Raw genomic sequence first — 20,828 nt, forward strand, 5'->3', positions numbered from 1 at the left:
CTAATTAGGGCCATGGACAGTCAGCTAATCCAGACCTTAATGAGCCCCAAGGGACTGCAAGATAACAAAAGCTACGCTGGGTATACCACTGTGCAGCCCTGAAGCAGCACTGTTTTATTAATAAGAGCCTTTACAATAGATGTTGCATCATACATGGAACCGGGAGAAAGCTGAAAAAGGAGCTTGTGAAATCCAGACAGTAGAGGCAGGTCCAGCCTTTACTACTGGCAGATTTCACCTGTAAAAAGCCAAATGCACATCAGCACGATTTGGGGGTCTCTCTGCTGAAAGCCCAGAGATCTGCAAAGTTGGATTGCTATTTCTTGGGCTGCAAAGAGGAACCAGTGCTGTCCAAAGGCAAGACTGAGGTGTTCTTCTTGCTTTGAGGACTTGGGACTGGGCCTGAAATTTCTTCTCTGGGTGGTTACTCTTTAGCTTGATTTTGAAAAGAAGCTGTGGTGTCTTTCCCACGCTTCATTTTCTCGGAAAGCATCTTTCAGATGGGAATTGCAGGGATCTTTGCGTGCGCACACGTAGGTCTGTGACCCACACGGGTCTCCCGATCACCTGTGTGGAAACACGGCTAACCGCTGACACAGCAGAAAATAGGACACTTCCATATCTCTGGGATATAAAACAGACGTGAGGCGGAACAAAAAGAAAAGAAAAAGAAGAAACCCCCTCCCAGCTGCCCTTGTGACCTGCTGCTCCCTCTGAAGCCTTTGCAGAAGCTGACCATAGTATTGCACTGGGGTGCTCTAAACTCCAGAGAGTCAGGCTTGCCACAAAGCCCAGTGAACCCAGTGTAGCTTTTTATCATCTTCAGGCAGCTTCATCTAACACACTAGGGACCCTATGGGGTCCTTTATGTGGATCTTCCAGCAGACCCTTCCGCTGCTTGGATTTTCACTCTTTTGAAGCGGAACAAAATTAATTTGAGCGTGAATGACGTGATTTCCTTTCTGGGGGCATCCTGGCAGACGTGGGCCAGCCTGGGCAGCCAAAGCAAATATTCCCGTTTGCTCCACGCTGACAGCCTGACTGCAGGATACCGAGTGCTTCTGGGGCCGGTTCCTCCCGAGGAGAAGCAGTAAGCAAAGCTGCTGCCCTCTTCCCACTGTGCCTGTGCGTGTGCAAAAGCAGTCCTTCTCCTGTCTCCCTCCTGCTGCGACTTCTGTGCAGCAAAGGGCAGGATTTGGCCTTTAATCACAGGTTTCGATGAGGGCTTGTGCCTCTTTGGCTGCAGCACCAATTATCTCTGCATTTTGCCTACTGAGAAGATAGGGGTAATTGACACAATTTTGCTTCAGAGCTCATTTTTAATGAATTAAATTTAAATTTAATTAACTATTTCTCACATTTTTTGCATGTTTTTTTCCTCCTTTAGTAAGCTAAAATGCTAATTGTGGAGCGTATGATCATCATGGTAAGCTACTTTCCTGAGAGTGTAATGGAGGGTAGCAAGAGGAATCTCTTCACACGCAAAGGTTCCTTCCTGCCAAAGGAGCATTAGGTCTCACCTAAGGTCCTTTCTCTCCCAGTTAGGCCTATGTTTATATACATACACACATAGATATATATAGATATATATATATCTCTCTAGCCAATACACCGCATCATCTTTTGGCACCCTGGGGAGGAGCCGGGGGCACAGTAGATCTTTCCAGTGAATTCGTGTGACTGTCATTTGCCCTTTAGATATTGCCTGGCTGCTCTAAATTTTTCAGAGCCCCCATTTGCTTCTGCGCCTACGAAGCGTCCCCGCTGTAGGATCGGGCGCTGTGGGGGCTCAGCTGTTGCGGGTCAGCATCGCAGCCCCGTCGAAAGCAGGAACCCCTGGCTGGGCTCTTGGGGAAACAGAGGAATTGCCTCTAGTTTTCCTCCTCCCGGCTAACTGGAAATTCTCCTCAGGTTGCTACAATTCTTCCTCTGCATAAATTAAAATGGCTTTTCTTGCTGACTGCTTCAAAACTGATCCCTCTGGGAGCCCGGGCGCCCCTTCCCGATGCCTAGCTGTTGCTCCCTGGTTGCTGCAGTGCCGACTCCCTCCCATTCGTCTCTAATCCTTCGTATTATTGCATGGCATTTTCTTTTTGTTTGCTACTACACGTAGCAAACTGGGCCAGTACTAAATCTCTGGGCGTCAAGCCCCTGCGAGCTGCATAAGGAAAGCAAGAAGACGTGACGAAGGTGTTAGCTCGCCTGGAAAGCTGGACCTGGCCAACGGTGAGAAAGGTTAATTTGACTTCCCTGCTAAAATAAAGGATGGCGCCTTGATCCTTAGCCTTTTTTTATCCAGTTCAGAAAGAGTTCGCTGCTTCATAAGTCAGGATCACACCCTTCCTCTTACTGCCGAAGTGCGTTTCCTGAGAAAGTACAACCTGTCTCCTCCATCTGCCGTTGCAATTAAAATAGCTGGGGTGGGAGCTCTCCTCCCCCTTCCCAGCGCCCAGAAGCGTTACTCAAGAAAACAAGGAAAAACACAACACCTACTAACCAGCCCCCATGTGAGATTATCTGCCTCGGTATGAAAATGTAAAGGAGCTGGGAGTCGCTGTGCTCCACGCGTGGCTTCAGATGCAGCATGAGGGTGGCAGAGCAGGCTCCGGGAGTGGGTGAACACTCAGGTGTGGGTGCAAAGCATGTGGCATGGTCTCGCCGTGACCTGTGTGGTCAACCAGGTCCACCCTTGTGTACGACTACCTTCAAATCTTTTGCATCCTCTCTATCCTATATCTTTATCATATATGGTTATTTTTATCTATATTCTCTCTTTTGCATCTCCTCTATGTGAACAGCTCACATCCCCATAATATCCCAGCCTGGCAAACATGTACGCAGTGACAAATGGCCAGTGGCACCGAGCAGAAGCCACTGACACCTTGGGTCTGTTTGTGCCTCATGTACATGCAAATATAGGGGCATACAAAAGCCGGTTGATTTTTCAGCCGTTGCCTTGGGCTGCAGGGTGCTTCTCCTAGCAGCTGCAGTCAGAGCAGGTGAGAGAGCGAGCGAACAGCAAGGAGCTTGGACGTCACCAGCGAGCGAATTGCTGCCCCTCAGTCTTTATCATTCATGTTTTTGAGCCATGAACATTTTTCTGTTCTCTACCATCCTCTCTTTTGCTCCTGTCCTCTTACTGAGCTGCAAAGGGCAACGCATCCTTTCAGCCAGCATCTTACCTCCAGCACTTACTGGATGAGCAGTTTCTTTCTAATGCTTCAGCTTTTGGTACAGCTGCAGGTTGAAATGGCTGCAACACAGACAGGAAAAAAATGCTCATTTTTGGCTACTGCTGTTCTTTAGTATCAGAAAGTACTGGGATATGTTGAAATTTGTGATTTTCTATATATTTTTTTCTTTTTGGCACACAAACTCAAAGTTCTTTTTATTGTGGCTTATATTCTCAGTATATAAACCTTGGACATTTGATTTTGCAACCTGGAGTTCCTAAATGGAACATAAAACAGTACAAAGCTTGTAAGAGTTGGGGGACCGGCAAGAGGCTGCCTCATTTTGAGGGGCTTTGCTTTAGGAAGGTATGCCTTGGTCACTTATTTGTTTGCTGCAATAACGTAAGGGTATTTGTTTTTTCTTGTTATTTCTAGTGAAACCTGCTATGTCATGCAGATTTTTCAACCAAAATTTCACAGAAAGTTCTTTTGAGTCATCTTTTAGGAAGTAGCTACTAGAAGTCTCTTCTCTTCCCCCCCTTCATCTTCCAAACCATGTTAAAGAACTGTAATAGGAAGTAAAAGAGTCTTCAACAGAGATGAAGCAATTAAATGCCACTGAAGATTTCTGTCTATCATCTTCAACTTCCACTTCTGCTTAATTTCACTGCCACACTCAGCTCCCTCTCATCCCTGTTCCCTTCACATAACGACCTGTCTCTCGCTACGTCTCCCACCTCTCCCCTGTCATCTCCTGGCTCCCTCTCAGCTTGGTGCTCAGTTGGCCTCAGACCTGTGGCCTCATCTCATTCCACCTAAGGGCAATGTGTGAATGGAGATTTCGTATGCTTTTATGCCTGTCTATAGTCTCATCATTGAGTCTGATGATTGCCTAGGATGGGCAAAGGTATCGTGTTATTGGTATGAGAGCTTTGTGAGTTTATTGGGGAGGTCTCTGCAGCAGCTTGGCCATTGACTCTTGGAAATATTTTATTAAATACCATAGAGAGAATGCTACTTCTGTCTCTATGATGTTTGTGTTCACTGCAATGAGAGTAATAATGTATTTTGTGGTGAAATTCTCTTGGATGCTCTGCATCTTACTTCCTGCTGAAATGCAACATTTGTGGCTGCCCCACTGGAGGAGCTTCATCGGGGAGTCTTGGTGGAAACAACTCTTTCCCGATTGAGTAATTTTTTATTTAATGAAAATCAGAAGTATCACAAGATCAAAAAAACCCTCTGTAAGAACCGTGAAGCAGCAGCCTTCCCTCTAAGTCTGGTGACCCAGCACTACCGCTCACCCATGGCAGTGTGATACATGGAGAGAGACTGTAGAGTCAAATGGAAAGTGAAGGAAAACATGATTCACCAGACATTTTGCAGCGTTATCATTATGACAGTGATGTATCAGGCGAGAGCTGGGCAGATATTTTGTGCCATAGCCTCTTGTCCCAAATTAATCCTCTTCCCTTTCCCCTTGCTCCCCGGCCGCCACCTTCAGCAGCAGCGCTGCTCCTGCTTTTTGGGCAATAACAGGGCTCAGAAGGGCTTTGGTATATTGGTTCCCACTTGGCACCCCTCTTGTTCTGGTTCTGCCGAGGGTCTCAGACACCTGGTGAGCAAACCCTACTTTGTGTTTTTATTTTTTTCTCTTCATTGGTCCTTTCCTGGGCTAACAAAATAAGAAAAATAGATTAGCAAAGCTCACAGCGGTAACAAACCGTGAAAGTCTTTGCTCTCCGATTCAACTGCTTGGCATTATCAAGCAGAAGAAATGTGAAATGGTGACACTCTTTAATTCATTAATGTATTTGTTTGCCATGGCTTAAAGCATTCTCTCTTCCTTGCTCTTTATGAACGGCAAGTACAAAGCATAAGTATGGAAGAAAAGGCAGGCACTTGCACAAATAAGTGAAAATAATGTTATAGCATCAGTTGCCTGAAAGCAAGAATCAAATTCTTTCCCATTCTGCTGAATTTGATATGCATCAAAAATACAAACTTTCTGCATTTTCAGTTCTCTGTGCAGAAGAAAAATACAATCTATTTCCCCCATTAATGACAAACACCTAAGCAGCAATCAGAACAGAATAACAGAGAACAGCCCAACTTACTGCATTTGTTTTTGTCAAAAATGCCACCAGTGTATTGTTGTAGATGAACACTCTTGAGAGAATTGGGACGGAGAAAACAAATGGGGTTGTTGCAATACAAAGTGTGTCTCCTTTCAAAAACACTTCTGGGGTTGTTTTTCTTTTTTTTGCTATTGTTTTCAAGAAGCTCTGGCTACAATGCTGGTCTCTTCTGGCATGAATGTCTCTCTTGAGAATATTTTCCAGGGTTTTTTTGGAAAACAGATGTATAGTTGAGAAATCAAATGAGGAGTGCAGCAGGCAAAGGGAATGGCTTCAAAGGTTAACCTGTTGTAATGGTTTGGCACTGCTTTCTTGGCGTCCTTGCCTGGACATCTTAAGCCAAAGATGCTATTGCTATCAGGACAGCGTAACCCTTCTTTCCCACTTTTCTCTCTGAAAGTCTAACCCATATCCAGAGGATGAGAAGTGAAGCTCCTAAAGAAAAAGGAAAAAAAGTGGTGCAAACAGCTTGGTTTGAAAGAAAACCTCCTCCCCCCCATCTCCTTTTATTTTAAGAGTAGATGGGCTTTAATGAAGAAAAAAGTTGCTGGGCGGGAAGAGATGTGTCCTCTCTTACTTCTGATGGAAAACAAGGCTAGATGAGTAGGATAGCATGGACAGCCAGTGGGTGTTTCCCTCATTGAAATGAAGCCTAAGGACAGGAAGAGGTTTAATTTTTTTCTGTTAAGAAAAAAATTGTGTCCCAAACTGACCTTAACATTGTAATTTTTTTGTTTAACTTGAACAGGGTATCTTCCTTGGGGTTTTTTTGTTTTTTTTTTAAGGTACTTTTCAGTGGACTATTATCTACCTGCTCTAGCTGGCCATTTCTGTGCCATCTCCATGCAAAGGCTTGATTTTAAAAAGCAGTGTCATACCAAAATGTGACTGCATTCAGGGCTTTAAGGGTCTTTGTAAATTGACTGCAATGGAGGTGGCAGCCAAGACCCATGGACCAAGCTTATTTCTTCTGCTCGCTTTTCCCCATACATATGTCCTTGAATGATGTCAGACAACACCGAGCATCAGCGACGATGGAAGAATTATATAGTACTGACCCTTGTGATTATTGTCCCCTGGGAAGCTTCTCACTCTTCTGGGTTTAGGAAGAGTTCAGGCATTTGAAAATGCATTGTTTTAACATTTGGCAAAGTGAGGATCCAGAGGAGAGACCACTAAAAATTTGCTTTTCATTAACACAGATTAATTAAATCATTTAGCTAGCACTTTCTGTACTGAGAGCACCCAACCACACCCTATTTTGGGGTTTCACTTGTTTTTTCTGCCAACTGCTAGGCTCCAAAGCAGCTTGATTTCCGAGCGGGCGCTAAAGACTTTTGGACACTATGATGTGCCATCCCTTGGATCTGCTGGTTTATGGCTTGATTGTGCAAGTCTCACCCAGGCAATGTGACTAATTTTAGACGTGCCTCACAGCGTGAGGGTAGGACAGCTTGCTGGAGTGCCGGCCAGTGGAGCAGCCCCGGGCACCAGCATTATTTGTATGAGGATGAGTAAGTCCTGAGTAAGGCTCACATGAGGTAGCTCTTTATTTTAATTTTGTGTTAGTAAGGTGAACTCTGCTGTAGTCAAGGGTTTCCTGAGATTATTAGCTGTGATACACCAGGTCCTAAACACCTTTTATTTCTCGGTAGTAGAAGCTGACCCCTTTTGCGGTTACAGTGTACACACCAGGAAAAAGAGCCTGATGTTTATAATTCGGGGGGAAACTCCCCATACACTTCAGTAAGCTTTGAATGAGGCCCTTCCTGAGCTACTAGCACCAAATTTTATTCAGTTCTTCAGTGGGGCTTTGCCTGGCAAGAGCAAAGCTCCAGCACCTTTCCTATTTTGTTGTGGTTCATCTCCTGGGCAGTCCACTTTCCACAATCCTTCTCGCGTCTTGATTGGATGTAGACTTTGTTTGCCTTCAATAAACTTATTTTTAGCTCAGTAAAGTACATTCCAGTCTTCCAAGGCAGCTATGCTGCTGCCTAAGCAACCATATTCTTTCTGGAGCATTTCACGTAGGAGTTGTTTTTCAGTAAGTAGTAAAGTCGTGCTGAAATACATGCGGTGCTTGGCGTGGAGTTTTATTTCCCAAGACGTAGACGAGACAGACGGAAACCCTGGCCCCACAAAGTCAACAGTAAGACCCCGGCTGACTCTAGTGAAGTGGGGACGATGGGAGAACAGCAGAAATGCAGCCTTGATAAAACAGGGAGGGCGCAGTGAAACTCCAACCCAACTTTGCCCTCCGCAGACTGCCCAGGCCCAACGCACTAGCTCCCTGCTCTTCGTCTACCCCCCCCATCAGCAAAATGGCACTTTAAACCATCGGTGAAGGCTGCATTGCCTGGATGTAAGAGTGGGTCTGTCCCTGCAGATCCCCAGCGTGGTTCAAAGGGCAGAGGTTTGCAACTGGGGGGAATTTGGCCATCAAGACTGAAGAGAGCCAGGTGAAAGAGAAGAGGGAAATCTGCAGCGAAATCTGAGAGGAGGCTAAATACCGAGGTGATTCATGCCAGAAGATTCAAAAAAATTGAAAGCGGAGGTTATACTTTAGAAAGTAGTGCGGAGATTAGAGCCTGGTGTTTGCCTGGTTCATTCAGAGGAAAACTCCCCATAGGCTTCAGTAAGCTTTGAACGAGGCCTTGGCTGGGCTGCCACTGCCACATGTTATTCAGTCCTTCTTCAGTGGGGCTTTGCCTGGTGAGAATAAAGCTCCAGCACCTTTGCAAAAGAGAGGGCAGTGCGAGTGCCTTCCCAGTTGCTACTATTAAGGCATACCGTTTAATGCGCGGCACGTCTCTCAGACCCTGGACTTGCCTGAGCACTATTGCTGATGGAGACTATACCCCACCAGGGATTGTCTGGGTGCCTTGCGTGGCAGAAATCTGGGGCAGAAGGACACTGAGAGCGTTGCTGCAGCCCGGGGAATAAGGAAAGATGGGCCAGGGCCTGAGATTTGGGTCTGGCTGGTGGTTAGCAGCTCATACAAGGTTTGCTCAGTCTCATTCCTTCTACTAAAATAGTTATCCCAAGGGAGTTCTAGTTCCCTATCCACTTTCTGACATACAGTCTCTTTTCCATTGCTGTAATTTTTATTACCATAGCTGCTAACAGTCCTCCAGTTGTGCCAGCGCTGTGCACACATGGCACCAGAGCTCAGTCTTCACGCCTTACATCAGGAGCTGACAAACATCTTTGGCCAAGCACCGTGCGCATCAGTATCTTGGGACAGCCATTTCCATCCATCCTGGAAATGGTGGCTTGTCCCATGATCAGCAATAGCACGTCTGACTTCCTGGCTAGGCTATCTGCTCATTTACAGTGCTATTAATACATACATGCCTGCGTGGGATTGCTTAACGGAAGCTAAGCTACAACGAGAGACAGACAGATAGGGGAATATTAAAAGAAAATGGTCAGGGGAAACGCAGTAGTCCTAACAGCTGTCTTACCAGAGCAAGAGCCAGTCTGAAGGAGGGAGCGTTGCAGGTGTTTATGGAAACCTGCCTTGGATCTGGAGGAACATGCACAGACACACGCCGGAAAACCAAATGCAGGAGGCATCACGGTCCAGTTGGAAGCGGAGGAAGGTGATGCAGGATAGAAGATGATGGCTAGCAGGGAGTGGGCTGGAAAGGACTTTGCAAGTGGAAGCCAACAGTCTTGTAATCTGGAGGGCCCCTTATGTCACTGATTCCACTGGGAAGGTGAAATGAGGAGGCTGTGAGGCATGGTTTGGAGCTGCTCAGCCGGGGAAATATGATGGTCTCTGCACCTTTACTGTCTGCTGCCAGCAGTTTCTGGGCTCCCTTTAAAAAATGAAAAATGTAAAGCACAAAGGAAGTGTTGAAATATTGCAAAGACAAATTATTAAAGCCAACAAAAGCTGAGAAATGCAAGACTGAACAGGGCTGCAGTGTTCCTGCCTCAGCCATTGCTCTCAAGATGTGTCAGAGGGGTGTCCTTTCTAGCTAGGATCCAAGCTCCCTCTGGCTCATTTAAAAGCATCCCAAATTTAAAAATCAACTCCTTTAATGCCCTCTAAATTGCAGCTGAACCAACCCATGGGACCCAAACTGCTAAAGTCAGGGTTGTTCTTAGCTCCAGCTTCTGGTTCAACCTCGAGAGCATGTACGTTAGCACCTGGGCAGTGGAGCAAGGTGAGACTGAGCCCTCTCTCGATACTTCAACAAGTGCCGAATAATCGAGCGCAATCAATACGAAAGGCCTTTCTTGGGGTAGGAGAGTGTCCTGGCCACTGGGGTGGGCTCCCCTGGCTGTGATGGGTTATCATCCACACCAGGCTCTAGCAGGAGACCTCTTGCATGTTGGTGTGAAGATCTGTCTTGTTACTAAAATAATGGCGTGCGTGCGTGTGTGTGTGTGTGTGTGTGTGTTTGTGCATGGTGCCCAGGCGCGACAAGTTCCCAGCCTGTGACTGGGCTTCTAGGCATCATTACAAGAATAACAAGAAATAATGGCCCTGGAAGAAATTCCTCTGTCTAAATGACTTGCTCGTGGCTTCGCTTTAGACATTGCGACGTTGCAGAACTAATGGCCAATCACCAACATTATGGCAAGGCACTTTTCACAAACGAATGCACACGCTGGGCTTTATTTTTGTAATGTCATCAGGCTGGCGGATAATGAGCAAGAACAATTTTTTGCCCTTAAATAACAGCACATGGAAAAGAAAAAAACAACCCACAAGCAGAAAGCAAAGGAGTTTGTGCATCACCTCTCCGCTCAAGGATTTATAGCGCGCAGACCTGGTCGGAGCGGGGGAACCCATGGAGATGACTGAAGTCTGGTTTTTCTCAACAAGCCCGTTTGTATCTGGGAAGCGAGAAGGCGATGAATCAACCAGAAAAGAGAGAAGCAAAGGCAAAGAGGAAACAAACAAACAAATATATCAATTTTTAAGCAGCAAGCTGCCCAAAGGGGATGGGAGCAGAACAGAGGGCTCTAATGAGAGCTCATGCCCTGCTCTGGTGTTACCGCACCTGCGTTCCCATGAACATCACTCATTTCCTCACAGTAGATGCCTGACCATGTTGGCTGGACTGATAAGAGCTTCTGCAGACATGATGACGTGCCTCATTCCCAGGTTTGGTTAGGACGGATACGTGGCGGGTTTGGCAGCGGGATGGTGCCGAGCCAGGGCCAGGGAAGAGCTTGCCGGGAGCACCTGGAGGGCACAGGGCTGCCTGGGACCCCTCCAGCCAAAGGCTGCTTCTCCAGGGTGGGTTGTTTTTGGGGGGGCGGCTGCATGTTTTTTCTTTACAGGAGCATCGGGATAGAAAAAATTATTGCCCGTCCCTTTCCAGAGAGGGAATGTGGTGCCGCAAATGGTCAAGAGCAGCAATTCAGGGTGGCCGTTAGCAGGCACGCAGCGAGGCGGGAAGCGGTGCATGCACATGAGACAAGAAGAGAGGCTTTTGCTTCAGCTGTGCCGGGTCCCGGGCTGTTTGCAATCGCTGGAGCAGACGCTGTGATCTCGGCACCGGCCTCCCTCTGATCAGCAGTGGCTTTGTTCGTTTTGTAAGTAAGTCCCCGACCTTTCCTTCCCTTTCAAATGGGACTGAAGTTTCTTCTACTTGTGTGATTGAAAGTACGTCCACCACCCTCTACTACCTTAATCTTTCAATCTAACCATCTGCCAGCTTTTGAGCTAAATGCTCTTCTCGGGAGACGAATAACACCAACACTTCTTCCCAAGCAGCTTCGAGTTGATGATACAAGACCTAGGTCACGGGGAGCAATTACCAAAATCAATGTATTTCACTTAGACAAGCATTGCTAAACCATTAGCACCACCTTAGTTTGTAAGAAGTCTTTTTAGAGCCCGCTTAGCCTGCGAAGCGGCTGCTGTCCACGCCGCGCGCGCCGCTCGACCGGGCAGCGGCAGTGCCGCGACGGGCTTTGCTGGCTGCTTGCTTTAAGCTCGGTTTCACTCGAAGGGTCTCCGCCGCGATGTTTGGCTGGGAACACCGCAGAGGCAGCGTTATTTATTGAAGCCATCTGTTTCCGTTGGCCCAGAGCGAGCCCGTCGCAATGGTTCGGTTGGTCGCCGCACTCTTTGCACACCCGGCAGTTGCCGCACGTGTTAGCAGAGCAAAGCACCCAGCTCCTGACGTTACGGAGAGGTCACGCAGGTACAAATAACGACTGCAAACGAAGCCAATGCCCTTGGTCTGCCTCCCTCTCCGAATTTCTCCAAACTGGGAATAGCACAGGAATTACAAACCTGAGCCGTGGAATTCAACCTAGCATTTCTATAGCAGTTTGTATCAGCATTTCTCTTCCAGCAAAAGCTTTTGGATTGTCTTTGGTGTGGGACAGATACAGCCTTTAACCCGCTATGTAACTGAGTATTACTAAAATACTTTCTCATAAAAAGCTAAGCCGAAGGAACTGTACAGTCAGGGCAAAACAGCCCTGGAAGTCTCCTATTGCTTTCCTCCAGGGCTGTCACCTGCCACTTTTCGGGGACCTGATGTTCCTTGCCTGGAAAACATCTCCATTAGCTCCAAACTCCTGGCCCCAGACTAAAAATGAGTCTATTTTGGGAGTGTAAGGAACACTTTCCATGGTGAAAGTGCCCCCCCCCCCCCCCCCCCCCCCACCAAGAAGAGACCGCGAACGCTGTCCCTTGCTGCTACAAATGATGCGGTCATGCTTCCCACGTTTTGGTAAATCGGGGGGCGTCAGCGTGCCCAGGGCGCAAGGAATGGATGGGAAAACCCAGCCCAGTGTTTCTCTCGCCGGGTAATGCTGTTACCGCTGGCTCCGGCATTAAACCAAAATGTGCTAGCCCATGACAAATAGCTCCCTTCCTCGCTGTCCAGAAATGCCATTAATTGGAGCCCCTGGGTAGCGCTGAAATACGCTACAGCCTGAAACCGCTTATCTATAATCAAGGAACAAAATAAAGCTTGTTTAAGGGTACAGCCATGCAGCAGACAAAAAAAAGGACGGTGTAACCGTGCTAGCAACACGGGGACCAGCAGCGGGACCCATCCTGCATTTGGCCACCCAGCCTGGTGGGCACGGGGCACGCCAAGTCAGCGCTGAGCATGGTGACAGCGCAGGCAGCCCGTGCGCTCAGTAGCGGGCACCAATGGCCCTGGGAGCAGGTCTGAGGACCACGGCCTAGCTCTCACCGTGGGCTAGGAGCATTTACTGTACTTACTGCTGTTTTCTTTTCCCACTCCTGAGACTCTGGATTGCCTTTCTATCGAGAAAAAAAAAATCACTGCAGCAGAAGGGCTGGACCGGCACGCCAGCCTTGCCACCAGGTATCTGCAGGGGAGCAAAATCTGGAGGAAATCAGTGCCTTGGTCACATCTTCCCTCAAAAAATAACCTGTAGGACAAGGGCTGTGTTAAGGCAGGTGGTGACATGGTTACGGCTGCCCTTGAAGGGAAGAGAGATGGACAGCCAGGTGCCCGACACCCCTGCCAAACTGACATGCCTCTGCGCATGTGAAAACGTAGAGGGAAAAAAAAAAAAATCAGTATAGAAAACAGAGGTGTTTGCAGAATAAAACTGAAGCGTTTTGGGTCAGTAAGGCAGCGAGCGAGGAGGGATTTTTGCAATTGCACTAACAGCACAATTTTGCCTGAGTGGCTCTGTTTCGTTCCCGGGGCCGGGCCCGAGAGGCTTTGCAAGGCGGCGTGCTTTTGTGGCAGACAGCTGGCGAGAAGAAGGCGCCGCGCGTGCCATAGGACTGGTCTTTCCGTCACAAGAAAAGCAGCGGGCAGGTTGCCGGGTGTTAATATACAGCAAGCTGCAGCTCTCAACATTTATCCAGCTTCCAAACAGAAAACAAAGGGCTCGTCGGACAGCACGAGTTCTTGGAAAGCAATTTCACTTGAAGGTCTGCTGAAATACTTTCAGCTCAAGAACCGCCGTTTTGCTACTCAGGAATGACAGATGGTGGGAAAGCTATCGAGTGTCCAGGTCAGTGGGCATCAAAGTGACATTAAAATGACCGGAGCAGTACGGCTCAGCAAAGCTCTGCTCAGCCCCTGGGTTTCTGCAGGAGAGCTCGCGCACGGGGCTTGGGAAATAGCCCCGTGACCAAGAACCGTCTGAGATAACCACAGCGGCCACTTCCAATTCTGCAAAGGGCTTATTTGCTCAGACCTGCAGCTCTCTTCACACTTTTTGCAGTGTTTTGTGGTGAACGTGATCTAGCATCAACCCAGCCTCATATAAAACCTGTATTAAAAATTGCTGTCTGTAGTAGGGAGAGGTATCTTAAGTGGCAGAGCTGACCTGTTCCCAAGCATTTCCAGTCTGCACTGGTGCAGTCGCTAGCTAAAGCCCGTGGATCAAATACCGCCTTCAGTTACACCGGGAATAAGCCTGCGGTAGGTCACTGGGGTTGTTTCAGTCTACACCAGTTCAGAAAGTCATGACTGTGATTTTTGCCCTGATTGTACAGTTCTCGGGACAATCCCACCCAGTTACAGGTGACTGTGGATGGCTGTTGGGCAGGTACGAGGAGCCCCAGCTCTGCTGGTGTAGATGACTTGTATGCACACCCACACACGTGCAGGCACACACACGCACACACATAGAAGTGAGCTAAAAAGAGAGGCAAATATAGCGATATATCCTTTTATTTCCCCAGATGATAAGAATAAAAGCTCTTTATTATCGGCGCCGAGGCTAATTCGTAACATGGCTTTTCTTCCGTTGACTTCCTGGGGAACGCAGGTGGACCAGCCAACAAGATGCCGCTTCGTCTCTTGGCGCGTGCCTTCGCAAAGGTTATAGATAGGCCATTTAGGCAGATGGTTTATTCTGAAAAATCTCAGCAGCTGCCTAACTCCTACCAAAAATGCATGCCTTTTTTCTCCCCCGCATCCGTACGATGGGTTTAAAGCTAGCCCGTCGCTAGCTGAGATGAAGCTGTTAAGGCTCTCTGCTATTACAGCAGCGGGGCAAGGAGGAGAATGAGTATTAAGAGCTGTGTGTATACATCCATCATCACCGCTCTAAATCCAATTAGCAGCTCTCTTCTCCGGCTGGTGAGCAGAGGACGCAGGGAGGGAGCCAGCGGTGACATATACTCGACTAGAGGTCCAAGAACAGAGCGCTTGCTCAAGCACTAATGTTTTCTTTATGAGGCGATCGTCTCTGCCAGGGTTTAATTTTTTAATATATATTGCCCTTAATGAAAAATTAAAAAAAAAAAAGAAAACCCACAATGTTCCTGTCTTAGGAGATTTGGTGGTGGCGGCGGTGGCGGCGGTGGTGGTGGTGGCGTGGCTGCTGCTGTTGTAACTAGCACTGAAAGAAGACGCAACGTCCACGTCCATCAAGCGACGCGCGTGGGGCCAGGCTCGGTTTGGGTGGCGCGGCGACCCCAGAGCTGCTGGAGGGAGGGCGCTTCGGCCAAGGGGCTGCGGGGCGGTGGGACCTGCCGCCAGCCGCCTCCGACCGCTCGGCCCCGGCTGACCGCGGCGGCGCCCTCAGACCCGCAAGAGGTAATGGACTAGTTTGGCTCTGAAATGAGAGGCTGCAAATTTTCGCAAGGACGCTTTTTGCCTTGAGGGAGCTAAAAAAAGAGAAAGGACGTGAGCGTTAAGCGCGTTTAAGAAATCACCCCTACCTCTTTTCCGCAGCAAAGGTAAAAAAGATGCAGGCGGCGAAACACTGTTTCACAATTCGTACTTGCAGTCTCAGGGAGACGATAGCGGGGCTACTCTCCTCCCTTAGCACGGGAGCACTGCGAATCCCTGAGCGAGCAGCGCTCGGAAGCGCTCTCGAAAACGCCGCTTAGTCTCGCTGCCCCCACACCGATGTGCAATTCGAGTTCCTTCTTGAAGAGCACCGCACAGATGGCGCGTCGCATGCTTTGGAGGACGCTGAACTGGTGCTGGGTTTAGTGCAAAACCTGGTTCTGCTTCTCGGGTGCAGAATAACAAGGAATTCGAGTGTTTGGGCTAGACTGGGATCTGTAATCCCAGAAGCATCAGTCAGATTCAAAGCATAATTCCTTAGAAAGGAGGAGCTGGTCTGTAATACCCTGGATATACGCACAGATAATACAGAGAGGGCTTAGACGTACAGTCGTTCATGCAACATTTGCATCATGTCACAACCATATTAGCCTAAAAGCTCGAGCGATTCTATTGCAATGCCCCGAATGGAGGCAGGACCTGATTCGGGTTGGGCCGGGTGAAGGCTGCACCCTGCATTCCCACGTATTTTATTATTATATTATAGCAAATGCACAGCGTGAATGTAGACATTCATTTTAAGGTGCTTTCCCTAATGATCGTGAATTCCTGAGCTATTCACGTGAACTCATGAGTGTTGCTAGTGCTCCTGCTCCCGGGACCCGTGATGGGCAACTGGGCTTCTTCCCCTTTCCCTCTCTGGCAGGGCTTTTTGGGGGACATCATTACCCATCTTGGGCAACGTGTACAGCTAGCGATCCCTTCCCGAGCCCTTCCCGAAGGGCACGCTTGCAAGCTCGGAGGTGGAGGTAAAATTCTGGCAAACAGCTTCTTGCCCCATGAAAACGCATGGAGCAAAGTGGGTGGTGCAGGTAGGAGAGACTCTGCGGAGGGAGCCTGTTCTCCCCCGCAGGATCCTTTGGGAGTGATGCCGTGCCCAGCCTGGAGGCTCAGTTAGGCGGGATAAGCGCAGTCCTATCCCCGCCGGCATCCGCACGGGCTTCCCAGCAAGCAGGCACGGAAGCGGGGCGCAGAAGCGGGGCTGGTGGCACGGCCGAAGCGGGAAGCAAGCGGCACGCCGGGGCGTCCGAGCTCAGCGTGCCCCTGATTTTCGAGCCCGCCGCAAAGCCGGAGCCGCAGAAGCCTCCACGCTTGCAGCCCGGCATCGCCGGCGCGGGCGCGCGGAGCAACGCTGCTTAGCTTTTGCATTTATTTTTCTCATTCCCCTGGCTGACTTTGCCTAACACGCGCGGGCTCTTGCGCAGGACACCGGGCATTGCCCCAGCCGCTGCCAGGTCTGGACGCCACGGCTAAATAAGCCCGGTTTTCTCGATCCTAACACATTTTCCGCGCTCTCTTGCGAGCTATCGCTGCCTTGTCTTACCTGAAAGACGCCGGCGAGCGGCGGGGCGAAGCACCGGGTATTTTTTCCCCTCCTCGTGCGCCCATTTCTCCCTGCTCGGGGAGGGAAAGTCGAGGCGGGCACCCGCCGGCGCCGGCTCCCGCCGGACCGTCCCCGCAGCCCGCTCGGCTGCTCGCCGGCTTTACCTAAAAACCCGGCTGCGTTGCGAGCCCCCACCCCAGCGGCGCTGGCTCATCCTTCGGGGAAAGAGGGAGACCGCCCTGAGGGAAATGATGTAAAAATGCCTTCAAGATGCCTTTTCACTTCTTTTTATTTAATTCCATAAATAGTTTCATAAGGCTCAGTGTCTTTACAACACTTTTTTTCAACACTTTTTTTTTTTCGTTTGTTCGTTTTATACACACAACTTTGACACTTGTTTGACAGGGTCAAACAGTCCAATATAAACAAAATAATAAAACTGGCAAGTGCGGATCAGCTGGGTTACCAAAATCCTTTTTTTTTTTCTTTTTTTTTCTTTTTTTTTTTTGCTCTTACTGTTAAAACCCCAAAAGCACTAAAATATCAGTATTTGGCTTCAAACTAGAATTTTAAAAACCTTTTTTTTTTTTTTTTAATTCTCTGCTACAAGTCCCTGTCGTCATAGTGCCTTTAAACTCCTACAGACTCTTCTTTGCTTCTCAAGGAAAAATAAGCTTGGTGATGCCATGCAGAACTTACAATAGCTACTAAATATACATGTTCCCTGAAATGTAGCTGCAATGAAAAGATGACAGAGCATAAAGAGAACAAAACCAGAAACCCAAAGCACCACAGTGTACTATCAATAACATTGCAATGGACGGCCGGTGACCGTCCGGAAACTGAAACAAAATTTCAAATATATTTTTCTATGTATTATTCTCTATTTACAACTGTTAGATGCACCTAGGTTGGTTCTCGTTTGCGCTTTTTTGGAGAGGGCGGGGAGGCGAAAGTCTTGAATTTAGATCCTCTGTTCTAGTGTCTAGGTCAAGGGGTGATGCGAGTCATTTACCTAGGGAAGAGGGTTGGGTTCTGTTTTTTAATGACTATTATTTTTTTATATATATATATATAAACATATATATATATAGTTCCAGCCAGAGAAATACCGCAAACAGGTAGGTTTGTTACAACTGTCTCGTTTTCTGCATGTGGCATGGTTATGCGGGTCCCTCCTGTCTGGCATCGAAATGAAAGTCTCTATCGGCTGCCCGGTCAAAAGGACCCAACCTGACGGCGGCCGAGCCGCGGCCGGAGCGCCGGAGCCCGCGCGGCCGCCCGGCCCTGCTCCCTAGCGGGAAAGCCGCGGCAGGCAGCAAGGGCGGCACCGCTGCTGGTTCTTCTTGGCGCCACCGCGCCACCTCTTGCAGCGCCTCGGCAATTTATGGAGGGGAAGAGCTTGCTTGAACGTCCTGACCGAGAGCCAAGCCCCTGCTTTCCTCTGGAGCAAACGCCTGCATCTGCGCCGCCGGCCACCCGGCTGGGGCAAGGGCTCTAGCAACGCTAGTGTGGCTTGGCTTGCCGGTTAAGAAAGGAGCTGCGAGTCCAACAAGTGGCCTTGTCAGATCGAGCGCGTCTTGATTTATGATGCAAATAATGGTGTGGCGGTGGTGTTTCTTTTTTCCTAGTGCTGAATATTTAGGAAGCATCTTCTCATAAAAATTATGGATGTCTCATTCTCACTCTCTGAGGCACAAAACAGTAAATGAACAGGCTTAACTAATGTGCTTGTTACTTTTTTTTTTCTTTTTTTTTTCCCCTAAGCAATTAAAAAGGCAAAGGAATAAGTGAAATTTCATCATGCTGACAATATTTTGCAATCTCTCTCTCTTTCTCTCTCTGTCTCTCTGCAGCTCTCTCCAGCCATTCAGCAACTGTACGATGCTTCAGTCCACTTCTGCGAACCAAACTCAGTCACTTCCCTAAACACCCAGGCTGTTCAACAAGCAAAATAATAATCGCTGCATATTCTGGATTAATATCTGAGCATAAAAATGCAGAGATACAAAAGAGCATTAAAATCAGTTCTGATTGATAGAAAAGGGTGTTGCCTCCTATCTGGAAATCCTGGCGTTTACCTGTTGCCTACTGCCGGTTGCAGCGGGGAGACGCTTCCCCTCTGCAACCCTGCTCGGGCTTTCCTGCTTATCGGTAATTTCTAGGTTACTAAAAAGTGCTGAGATTATGGTTGTGCTTAAATAAAAAAAATATATAGTCACTGCCTTGTAAAATGCTCTGAAAGAGAACAGGCTTCATGGAAATACTGAAATCGCACTCTCGGCTGGTCTCCCCAATTTCTTGTTTTTCTTAAGGGAGAAAAAAATGCATCTCCATGCTAGGTGGCCCAGGGTTGCTTATAAGGTGCGTGAGATTCACAGCAACGCAACAACTACCATGATCAATCATTTCATCCCACATTTGCAAAGGAGCTTGCAAAACAGCTCTGCAAAGCTTCAAGTTCATCCTCTAACACTGGTTAAATAGTCTCATTTGTCCAAGCAAAAAAAAAAAACCATCCTAGGGCACAATAATTTGTTTTACAAGCTTAAGAAATGCACCGAAGGCTGAAATCGTAGCAGGCGGCTTTGAAATCACAGCTATGAACCTCCAGAGTGAGAAAAAGAGAGAGAAAGAGACCCAGAGAGTTTAAGCTGATTCCTATCGAGCCCACTGACAGCGCTACACCTCTGCTCGACCATTGCTCCAGGTTGGATTCAACCCATCGCTGCTCTGGATCGGGTCACGCGACCACGGCCGCGTGGCGAAACTCCTCGGGCCGCATCGAGGCCACGGCGAGCCCTTCTGCCGCTACAGCCCGCATGCGTTGCATAGCAGGTGGCTACTCCCAATCACTTAAGCAACGATCCTGAAGCTAACGGGTGGCTACTGGCAGCTAACGGCTCGCTTGGCAGGTCGGGGCCCGAAGCGAAGCCGGGAGCTCACGGGGAAGAGCGGAGGGCGGTGGTGGTCCTCGCTCCGGGATCACTGCTCCTCTGAACAGCCATCAGTGCTTCGCTAGAGCAGGGCTGTGCAGGCGTGAGCGTGGCCGGCAGGATGGGACCTTAGTTCCTGAAGGAAGAAAACCGGCCATTCGGTGGAGCCTAATAGCCAATTTTCCGCTAGCTAGAATGGAGGGCGTGAAGCCACCAATTTTTAAGCTTTTATCTTTGCGTAGGAGACAAAGATAGCAGTGGGCATTTCAGAGTTGTGGCTCGGCTTCGAAAGAAAACAAAATCCAAACCAAACGCAACCCCACGGAAAGAAAAACGGGACGTCAAAGAAACGGAAGCCCCCGCTGTTCTTTTCTCAGCCTTGCTCCGAGCGTGAGCAAATCACACCGCACTGAGAAAAAGACAGCGCTTAAAGGAAAAATAAACCAAAAAATCGAAAAAAAAAAGAAAAAAGCGAGACATCAACTAAGGAAAACCCGCTCACTTCCTAAAAAGCCCTTCGACTCGCTTCCCCCTGCCCACGAGGAAACAGGTAAAGCCAGAGAAATGCTGCGCAGCAGAGCACGGTGCACGACAGAGCACATCCAGACAGGCACGAGTCGGACCGGGCAGCGCGGGACGGCGGGGGGCGGGGGCAAGGGACGATGCTCTTCCTCGGCACGACGACTCCGGGCAGAGCCAGGGACGGGCTGGAGAGGGAGGGAGAGGGAGCAGCGATCTCCCGCCGCTCCGCAAAACAGACAACATCCCCCCCCCCGCCCCCCGCCATAAATAAAATCAAATAAAATATACACCAGTGCAGTCCACGAGGAACTTCGGCGACGAACTCACACAAGCGAGAAAGCGCTCTGGGATGCCAATGGCGACTTGAATGAAAATGAAGAAGGACGGGACAAAACCAAAAACAAAAAAAAAAATTACGTCCGACCAATGGAATAAAATAAAATAGGTCACATGATTAGAAATCATTGGTGCTTCCTAGTATCTAGTAGCAGATTGCTTCCCAAAAACAACAAAAAAAGTTTTTGGTCCTTCTATATATATACATATATATATATACGTGTGTGTGCATATATATATATATGTATACATATTTAGTTGCAACAGTGCTTCTCCGAAAAAAGGTCCATCTATAAATATAATTTTATTTATTTTTATTTTTAATTTTTAGGTTTTTTTTAAGTTTAAAATTCTCCGTCTCACTCTACGTATTATTTTTTGAATGGCGTTAACCTGCTGAAGTTTTGCCAGAATGGTGACTGGCTGCGTTTGGGTTCGGTGAACTCGAAGACCTGGGCCTGGGATATGCCATCTGTCACCATGTACTGTCCCTGATTTAATGGATCCTGGGGTGGTGGGTAGGCTGGAGGAACCGACCTGGAGTAGCTGACACCTGCATCGATGATTGGGGGGAAAAAGAAACAGATCAGTCAAAGTGCAATGGGGTCAATCGTCGTTCTTCGTCATGCTAGCGC

General features: G+C 48.5%; 1 protein-coding gene and 1 long non-coding RNA gene across 4 annotated transcripts in view; one reads left to right on the forward strand and one right to left on the reverse strand.

Annotated features, from left to right (window-relative positions):
* LOC106489851 (uncharacterized) overlaps positions 1-18,945 on the forward strand; it is a 310,540-nt gene extending 291,595 nt beyond the window's left edge. The window contains exon 5 of the long non-coding RNA XR_010885584.1: positions 18,256-18,945. This is a non-coding gene — a long non-coding RNA (uncharacterized lncRNA). The remainder of the gene's footprint in view (positions 1-18,255) is intronic.
* The window catches only part of ARHGEF9 (Cdc42 guanine nucleotide exchange factor 9), a 179,807-nt gene continuing 175,933 nt past the window's right edge, over positions 16,955-20,828 (reverse strand). The window contains exons 12-14 of one of the 3 annotated variants that reach the window (XM_067304382.1): positions 20,587-20,746; positions 20,148-20,219; positions 16,955-18,088 (exon numbers count right to left, since the gene is read on the reverse strand). In XM_067304382.1, coding sequence (XP_067160483.1) covers position 18,088; positions 20,148-20,219; positions 20,587-20,746 — 233 coding nt within the window. In that variant the 3' untranslated portion in view covers positions 16,955-18,087. Of the gene's footprint in view, positions 18,089-20,147; positions 20,220-20,478; positions 20,747-20,828 lie in introns of those variants that run through there. The other 2 variants (XM_067304383.1, XM_013949133.2) reach the window with 2 other exon arrangements.

The sequence above is a fragment of the Apteryx mantelli genome, chromosome 13 (assembly GCF_036417845.1).
Source record: "Apteryx mantelli isolate bAptMan1 chromosome 13, bAptMan1.hap1, whole genome shotgun sequence".
NCBI lineage: Eukaryota > Metazoa > Chordata > Aves > Apterygiformes > Apterygidae > Apteryx > Apteryx mantelli.